Genomic DNA, 9,984 nt, shown 5'->3' with positions numbered 1-9,984 from the left:
CAGAGAGTGGTTGTGGATGGTTGTTTCTCAGACTGGAGGCCTGTGACTAGTGGTGTGCCTCAGGGATCTGTGCTGGGGCCATTGTTGTGTGTTGTCTATATCAATGATCTAGATGATAATGTGGTAAATTGGATCAGCAAGTTTACTGATGACACTAAGATTGGAGGTTTAGTGGACAGCGAGGAAGGATTTCAAAGCTTGCAGAGGGATCTGGACCAAATGGAAAAATGGGCCAGAAAATGGCAGATGGAATTTAATGCAGACAAGTGTGAGGTGTTGCATTTTGGAAGGACAAATCAAGGGAGGACATACACAGTAAATGGTAGGGCACTGGGGAGTGCGGAGGAACAAAGGGATCTGGGAGTTCAGATACATAATTCCCTGAAAGTGGCGTCACAGGTAGACAGGGTTGTAAAGAAGGCATCTGGCATCCTGGCATTCATATATCAAAGTATTGAGTATAGGAGTTGGGATGTTATGGTAAGGTTGTATAAGTCACTGGCGAGGCCAAATTTGGAGTATTGTGTGCAGTTCTGGTCACCTAACTATAGGAAGGATATCAGTAAGATTGAAAGAGTGCAGAGGAGATTTACTAGAATGTTGCTGGGTCTTCAGGAGTTGAGTTACAGGGAAAGATTGAACAGGTTAGGACTTGATTCCTTGGAGCATAGAAGAATGAGGGGAGATTTGATAGAGGTTTACAAAATTATGAGAGGCATAGACAGAGTTAATGCAAGTAGGCTCTTTCCACCTAGATTTGGAGAGATAAGTATGAGAGGACATGGCTTTAGGGTGAAAGGGGAAAGGTTTAGGGGGAACTTCTTCACTCAGAGAGTGGTGGGAGTGTGGAACGGGCTGCCATCTGATGTAGTAAACGTGGGCTCACTCTTAAGCTTTAAGAATAAATTGGATAGATATATGGATGGGAGAGGTCTGGAGGGTTATGGACTGGGTGCAGGGAAGTGGGACTAGCAGAATAACGTTTCAGCACAGACTAGAAGGGTCAAATGGCCTGTTTTCTGTGTATTGATTTATGGTTCTATGATCCACATTGCCTCACAGATGCCCACTTTTGAGCTGTCAGACCATCTGAGTCTATTCCATTTAGCATGATTGTATTGACAGAATGAATTCTTCCTCACTGTGAAGACAGGATATTGTCTCCAAAAGGTCTGTGCAGTGGTAAATCCAAACATTGCCTGCAGCAGATGCATGTGTCAGATTAGTGAGGATGATGTCAAATGGGTTGTTTGGTGATCATGACTTCCAGTTGTCTGTCACATTAAATCTCAAATTCACTTCCATTTTGACCTGTCTTTGGTATCTTACACTGTTCTATGAGAGGGCCATCAAATGACTGATCCAGCAGTATGTCACAACTTATTCTCACACACTTTGAAGGTATGAAACACCATTATAAAGCCAGAGAAACAAATGTTACCAAGATAAAGTACATCACTTTCTCTGGCTGTCAATCAATTATATCTAAAGCAACATGATTTTATAAATGTAATTTTAAATAAAATATTACCAGTATTTTCCTGGGTAGTTTCACACCATATTTATAATGATTTAGTGAAGAAAGTTGTTTTCAGTTATGACATTCTTGGAAACGACAAGCTGTTGTTTTCTGTGAAAGGAACTAGGAATGATAAGACTGATGTTATGATTAGTTACACCATGATTGAGGTACAGGGACAATTGGGGCTTCCAAGTGAAGAGGTAATAGAACAATCCAGTACTGGGGGTGTACTTCTCTGCACATGCACATGTTGGTCTCCCTATCTATCTAAATGCTAAGTATTGTTAGTGGGAAATAGTTTTTACCTTTTGGAGAAATCAATCTCTGGAAATTATCAAAATAAGTTATATAAAGGAGAAAACCTGTGAGTGCCTGATCAATTGGTAGGCTGAATACTCAGTTTTACATCACAGGAGATGGAAAAGTTAATACGTATAGAAAAATAAATTAAGCAAAAAAAGTAAACATTTGGTGTCAAGACAAATATAGAAAATCTACAAAGATAGCCAAATCCTATTATCAGTATTTTTTGACAAATACCTGACCAATTATCTTCAATTTATTTGTTTTACTGTGTGGGTATAAGTATTTAAAATCAGTCACATAATGCAATGATACTTAACAATATTGAGTAATGCTTTAATTAATTTCCCTTTGTAATCCAGGCTTCAAATTTCATAGAACTTTGCATGAGGTCTTTACAACTGGCTTCTCTAATTATTGTAAACAGCAGGAACTAAACCAGAACAATAAACCACTAAAATAGATAATTGAGTACATTAATTATCAAAAGTATAGAACATGATTAAAATCTCTGAACTAATACATTAACATACAAAGGTACCAGCTAAAATCAGAGTATAATACAGTTAAAACTAATTACGTGTCAAATATATTCATCTATCCTATAAAGGTAACGACATTTAGTAAATCATTTAAGTTCTTGCGCTTTGGCATCTATGCGATTCCTTTATTGGAATCTTGACAGGGATCGAGTCATAGTTATGACCCATGGCCTTTGCTAAAATTATCTTACCATAATCACAATTTGCTTGGGCAAAGTGAGAAAAAGACCAATTTTTTTTTGCTCTGAGTCCAATGATCCTTTAAAAAGAGAAAAAAATACTCATGGAATTTGAAAACATGTAGTCCACTTCTGTGCACAAGTAACTGCTGAAAGCAATAGTATGACTAGTGGTACTAATGGTTCAGTAAACTATACAAGGTTAAAAAATCCATTTTAATCTTCCTATTGTTTCTCTCAGTAACTATATTGCTGAGCAAAAACATTGAAACAATTGAGAAATTGAATACAATTCTCAAGTTATACAGCAATTTGTATAAAGGAAGATAAACCAGAAGGTATTTTTTGGCAAATAATTTCACTTAATTTTATTCTCCAACATTTTTGCTCAGAATACTTAAATGGCAGCTTGAACTACAATAATGGGATTGATTTTTGCAGAATTCTAACAAGGTCTTTTATTTGTTCCACAAGTTAGCATTTTTAATTTCTGGGGCACATTGAGGTTAACAATCAAGTTTTGAAATTGTTAATGCACGGAGATATCAGAATTAGGGATAGGTTTAAGTTTACTGATTTAAAGCAGCATTTGTTTGTAAAAAAAGGTCTTTGAAAAACTCATTGAAGCAGATGTGTACAGATCAGAAAGTCCAAAATACATGCAAACTGCAAAATCCAGTTCAAGTTCCTATCAAAATTCTACATGTAGCAACTTCAAAGCTCACACCTTCTATACTATAGTATTTTTGTCCCTTCAAAACACAATGCAATCAAATGTGGTAGAAATAATTAAACAGATGACAACAAAAAAATTACAAGGTCAATTCTTCAATGAAATTCAAGGTTACTTACTATTCTAAAATGGCTAATTCTTCAAAAGATGTTCAAACAAAATTAAAATATTCATTAATATACACATTATGCATCTACCTTTTCATTGTTCAATGTTTTCACAGGTACATTAATAAATTGAATATTTCTGCTCAATAAAAAAAAATGACAAAAAATATTTCGTACAAAAAATACAAAATTTTCTTTAATGTCCATTTTGCAACGTTACACATCTGAGAGATGAACATTAACACTCTGTGAACATTGTTGCTTCTGTTGTGTGATGGAGGCTTGAAGTTCACGATCTGACACAAGTCCGTCATCCTGAAGACTACAGGCTGAAAATCTGTTTGACTCTGCTACATTTCTACTTGTGGCACTGGCTGGACTACCTCCAATGAAGACTCCACTAACCTGTTCAAATGATTTACTGAAGAGGACTGTAGAAGTGTTAGCCAGACTCTGGCTTCCAGACTTAGGTAGGGACTGGCTGTTTGTCAGAGTCAATCTTTTCAAGGACAAAAGGTCGAGATTCTCACTCACAGCTCTTTGAGACTGGTGTTTACGAGCAAGGTGTTCCCGGCAGGTTTCATCTGCTACTTCTTTGCCAGCTTTGCTACCTAATGATTGCCACTGGCATTTTCCAGCAGATACCTTGTTACCAGTAGTTACCATAACCACATTGGAAGCCTTGGAATAATATCTTTCATCTACTTCAGTAATGTTCATGAGTTCCTCCTGGACTTTTAAATCAGTTGCTTCTACAAAAAGACAAAGACAAAGATGTAAAAGTTCAACCTGGATTGACCCAATTGCTTCAATTTTCCTTCTAAGCCATAACAGCAGTTCTATATTTTTAACTGGTAGAAGTAGGAACTCATTTAGAATTTCCTCATTTTAAGAGCAAAGGTAGCCTTAAAAATACAGCGTACATTTTACTTCTACAAAGAAATTGAAAATGTAGAACAGTTAAGTGTCACTGATAGCATGGTAGGAAAATATTTCAACATTAAAATATTTAACCTAAACTGCCCAGTGGGAACAGAGCAAATGTGTTTAACACCCATCTTGAATCTCATTTTGTCATCAAATAGGAAACTGGATATGGTGTAAGTTGAATATCCAAACCAAACCTTTCCTAATTGGAGTTAATGTGGTATGCATCAACATTAACTGGCTCCAATTAATGTTGATGCATACTACATTATGCATCAACATTAATTACTTTCTTACCTTTTCTCCAATGAGCTTTCCCTATTCCAAGTCATTTAACCACACTCCCAGCCCACATCTCCAAAATCACAGAAATCAGCAGTTATGTAGGATTCCTTTCCTCCCTGCCCCTCCTCTCATTTTTCTATAGTGACAAAATGCAAATTAGATGTAAATACTTGCTGTTCCTCTGAGGAACTGTGAATTATTCCAAACAACTGTCAACAATGAAAAACATGATGATGCTGGAGGAACTCAGCAGGCTATGTCAACAATGGCATGAAAAGGTCTTAAGGGATCATCAATATTGGCTTCATGAAAAACATGCGCTCTCTATAGTTTTCAAAAAAATGTTCCTGGTAGGATTCTTTAGAAAAAAAATTAAAATTGTAATGTTACATATTAACAATGTGAAAATAGAGCACAGCTTTTTGTTTAGTCCATGTTCACCTTATGTTAGCCCAACTGAGAAAGCACATTAGGATTGCACAAGTCAATTGTTCTGCCAGTTTGTGTACCCAAAAAGGAATTTCAATTGTATCTGAACACAAGCTTGCTGCATAATGAGAGAGCCACTGTAACAACCTGACTTAGGCTGTATTGAAAACAAGAGACATGAAACCACCCAAGGACAGTTTTACATCATTTAGACTTCACACTAAATCAGGCATAAAATAGTTCTCACCTTTCTTTAAACATCAACTCTAATCCTTGGTTCTGAGATGCACTATTATGACACCCATTTCCACCACTAAAATATTACCCAGTACACCTCTGCCTCAATTAACCTGCTAATGAAATTGCAACCCAAGCTCTTGTTACACAAAGTCTTGATTATTCCAAAGCACTCTTGGCCAAAATGGTATTCTACCCTCTTAAACTCTAATTCCAACTAAGCAATCTTAATTTACACAAATCCTGCTCAATAATCACTCCTGTGCTCACTAATCCTCAACAGAGACACGAGACTGCAGATGCCGGAATGTGGAGCAACACACAATCTGTTAGAAGAACTAAGTTCTTTCAGCAGATTGTCTGTTGCTCACTAATCTTCAATGGCTTTCTGTAAAGCAATGTCACAATTTTAAATTTCCCATGCCCATTTTGGAACCGGTTTTCAAATCCTTCCATGATCTCATTTCCCTCCCCTGTAACCTCAAGCCTCAAAATGCTCAGAGATACCTGTACTCCTCCAATTGTAGTCCCTCAAGGACCTTAAAACCAATCTACGATTTGATGACAATGTCCTTAACTTTGAAATACCTTTCTTAAACTTTCCACTTTCTTTATCTCACTTTCCTCGTTTAAGGTGCACCTAAAATCTACCATATACCCTAATAATTATTTATATGAATCAATGACAAATTTTGCCAAGTGCCCGTTATAGATGCTATATAACACAAGTTGCTGTTGTTACACAGACTTAATTCCTTAGCTTTGGAAAGTATATAATTACACAAAGCAATTTTGAATGACTGAAATACACAATATTCAAATAAGCTAAGACATAAACATTAAGATTTATACTCAATGAATAAAACTATTTTGTGTGATATATTTTAAGTATGGCCAGTTGTACACTGACTGACTGCAGTGAAATTGATCCAAAAATGCAGGCAGTTAACATGCAATAAATCAAAACTGCATTAGATGGCACATGAGTAAAAAAAAAACGGTCACTAAAGCACACACAAATGTCAAGTTGAAGGGCTACAGTTAAACTGTTACTATATCAGCTTTCTGCAGAGTGAGGATGTGGTAAGGGATTACTATTATAGCCACCTGGGTAAAAATAACTTGTATTCTAGGAAATACAGAAAGGTCAAAACCATAATTGTAAGTTCAGTGGTAGAATGTGGTACATATAATCCATTTGCACCTTAACTGTAAACAGTATTCCAATCTTGGGAAAAAAATTGGAAAACTAGAAATCTGAAACAAAAACAGAAAATCCTGAGAACATTCAGCAAGTCAGGCAGCATTTGTGCAGATAGAGTTAAGGTTGCAGATGGAAGTGAATTCTGATGAACTGTCAAAACATTTCATTGTATGCAAGACACAAAAGAATTCTTAAAGCACAAGGTAGCTTTAAGGGCAAATCTGTGACTAAAATTTCATGCAATACATGCAGATGCTAATTTTGAATAATTTTGAGTTGTTTCATCTACATAAATGATATTTCTTTCAAATGATAGTGCATCATACCTAGCGTGCCTAGAAAGTCAGTAACATCATACAGTACATTTCTGTCAAGATTAAATCCCATGGTTGCTCAATTCCAGGGATATAAATGAGGATTAGTTACTTTTTTCATGACACTCTGATAAGAAAATATGCTTTTTCCAAATCCCAGTACTTTTCATCTGTTTTTCATTACTGATTCATAGCAGCAGATTGGCTAGAAATTTTCATTTAGCTATAAGCATTTGATTTCTATAACACAATGTATTAGTTGTACTCTCCCCCCCCCCCCCCAATAAAAACTACAGATACAATGACAATGAATGAGAAAACTTTATAATTTAAGTTACCAGAATGCTTATTGTGACATGTCAGTTTAGGAGCAAAAATACATTTTAGAGGAAAGAAATATGTACTAGTATTGTGGTTTTCCGAGCTATCCAATAATTCTTTGCAAACATGCAATTTCAAGCTTCTGTTGTCAGTCATAAACGTTTAAGAAATATTATAGAATGGAAAAGTAAATTGTCCACAAATACTATACATACATTATACAATACAGTCCACATATTATACTATACATCTAGGGAGAGAAAGCTGCATTAGTTGTTGTATATTTTGCATCCAGAAGACTACAGCATAGTTCTGTGCAAATGGTTAGTTGTTTCTTTTACTTTTAGAATGCAAGTGTTATTGTTTTTATGTTGTCAGTACAAACTGTCACTTTGAGTATTTTTATTCAAAAGAAATCAATAGGTTAATGAGCATTACTCAGCCACACAATGTTCCTTAGTATCTATTTTGAGTGGTAATTAACTACACTTCTACAGCCAATGGTTTTAGATAAAGTTTCTACTGAATAAGTTAGGTTTTCAGTGCATTTTGATACATGCTCTATATATTAATAGCCAGAATTGAGAATCATGCACAGTTGACCTATTAATAAGATTTTGCATTTCATTTAGATAGAGTTCAATTTGAATTTCCAGAATGTAGTAATATGCAGTTATTGCCCAATTCCCAGATACCTTTGGGTGCTAGTATAGAGCGCTCAGCTAGTACTAGACTCTGCTAGAGGAATGTACTCCATCCTCCATCTTTTTCCTCAGAGATTTCTGTCTCTTGATTTCTTTGCCATCTGTCTTAGGATCTGAAGCTGGTTCTTGCACACCCTGATAATGCTGAGAATCATTTTCTGTTTGTATTTTGCTTCTCTCCCCATTATCATGTTTATCTTCTGACAGATTTGCCACATTAGACTCTGATAAAGCAAGGTTGTGAGATTCGACTGAGTCAGAATGGTTGGTTGATAAATCTAGAATTAAAGATGACAAGATGTATAATGCCTGAAACACAAGGGAAGAAAAACACCACAGAAACAGCAGAAAAATGCATACAGCTAATTTCAGATTAACAAAACTTTTCCAAAATGAAGAGGAAAGTTGTATTTAAAACAAGTGCACAATGAAACTGTAAATGATACTCAACTTTTTTGCACTATTTGTTTTTACAACTTATAGTAATTTTTATGTCTTCATGTCTTGCACTGCACTGCTGCTGCAAAACAACAAATTTCATGACGTATGTCCGTGATAATAAAACGGATTCTGAACTCTTCTCTCTTTCCTTAATTACGAAGCTAGCATTTCGAGAAATCTTAAGAATTTTCAAAAAAAATCTGACTTGTAATGCTACCTTTAACATTCACACTTCTACTGCAAACAAATTGCAGATTTAGAAATTCTAGTCTTCCCAAAACTTACTGGAGTAGCCAAGACTTTCTCATGGATTCAAAAGGAAGAAAATGTCAAAGAAATGTATTCTGAGTTGTATCTTTTGTGAAAGTATTATCTTTTTGACCTGACAAATTATCAATTTAAGTCACAGCTGTTTCACCTCCTCTTGGCCTAATTAACACTATGCATTAATTATCTATTGCAACACATATTACAGCAATAAATAGAATCTGAGCCTATTAACTCAGTTGCACATGAATTTTACATTATTTGTTCATATGAATAAAGTAAATTCATTACGTCATATAATGCAGCGAAACCTTGAATCGTTAGTGGGAAATTGCCCCATGGATCCTACCAAACTTTCCCACAATTTTCTGCCAATTCATCGTTTTATCAATTGTTTTTCCATAAATTAAAACAAAATATGTCAAGAAAATTGTACATATTCTTGGTAGTCTATATTGTCTTCAGATAACAACCATATTTAAGCCACCTTGGATTTACTTTAAGTGTCAGGGTTTTGCAACAACTATTATTTACACGAATGACAACACCTTTGATTAAGTAGAGTAGTAGTCAGTTGCATCTTAATCTTCCAGAATCAAGTGTCAAATGTTAATCTCAGAGCAGAAACTCTTCCACAGAAATTTCAGTTCTACACTTTTTTTGTTTAATATTTTTCAGCTTCAAAGTGCAGACAATTCAACCTGAAGGGTCTAGAGCAATGTATAAAAATTTATACGTTTTGGGAGCAAATGTTCCTTTCATTTTCAGCAGTGGCAACTAAATGATTTCAGTGCAATCTGATTTTTATCAAGTTAATGTTTGTGATTGAGAAAGGAGAAAATCTCCAAATTAGGATACAAACCAAAAGGACAAACATGAATTTCTTCTGGTCAAATATCGATGTAAAACTTTAGACATACATTAGGTTTAAATGAGGGGTGTAAATAATAATTCCAAGTTAAGTGCAGTTTTAATCATATTGTTAAACTACAATAGAATTTCCAAATAACTCAATAGTAATACTTTTCCTGTAAGTTTGAATTCTGCAAAGAAATGCTTCGGCCATTAATTGTTTAATTTTCATTTCTGCGATCAAATCCCTCCACTCGCTTGACCATCCTACCCTCTGTGATCACCCAAGATATTTTTGTTTCTCCAATTCTGATCTCTTGGTTAATGCCAATTTCTTTTGTCACCCCAGTAATGACTTTAATCAAAGGACATGGTTACACTCCCCAGCTAATTTACATGAAACAGATGTTTTAGGTTGCATACTGCAAGATAACCAAAATCTGTAGAATCTTACCCTGCCAAAGGCAAAACTTCTGGAAAATACAAGATATCACAACTTGCCAGATGAATCAGGCAGGGCCATATTGCCACAAGCTCTTCCATATTTTGTGATGAAACTTCAAAGCAACGTTGACATAGTATTTTACCTTGAAAACTCCTGACTCAATTATATAGCT

General features: G+C 35.2%; 1 protein-coding gene across 5 annotated transcripts in view; it reads right to left on the bottom strand.

The window, feature by feature from the left end:
* Positions 1–2,165: 2,165 nt before the first annotated feature.
* hycc1 (hyccin PI4KA lipid kinase complex subunit 1) overlaps positions 2,166–9,984 on the bottom strand; it is a 110,801-nt gene continuing 102,982 nt past the window's right edge. For 4 of the 5 annotated variants that reach the window (XM_052015384.1, XM_052015388.1, XM_052015387.1 and 1 more), the window contains one exon: positions 2,166–4,138. In XM_052015384.1, coding sequence (XP_051871344.1) covers positions 3,603–4,138 — 536 coding nt within the window. In that variant the 3' untranslated portion in view covers positions 2,166–3,602. Of the gene's footprint in view, positions 4,139–7,798; positions 8,086–9,984 lie in introns of all 5 variants that reach the window. The other variant, XM_052015389.1, reaches the window with a different exon arrangement.

Source organism: Pristis pectinata, chromosome 5 (assembly GCF_009764475.1).
Source record: "Pristis pectinata isolate sPriPec2 chromosome 5, sPriPec2.1.pri, whole genome shotgun sequence".
NCBI classification, from domain to species: domain Eukaryota; kingdom Metazoa; phylum Chordata; class Chondrichthyes; order Rhinopristiformes; family Pristidae; genus Pristis; species Pristis pectinata.
Note: the sequence above shows the minus strand (reverse complement) of the source record. Positions and strands in the feature narration are given on the sequence as shown.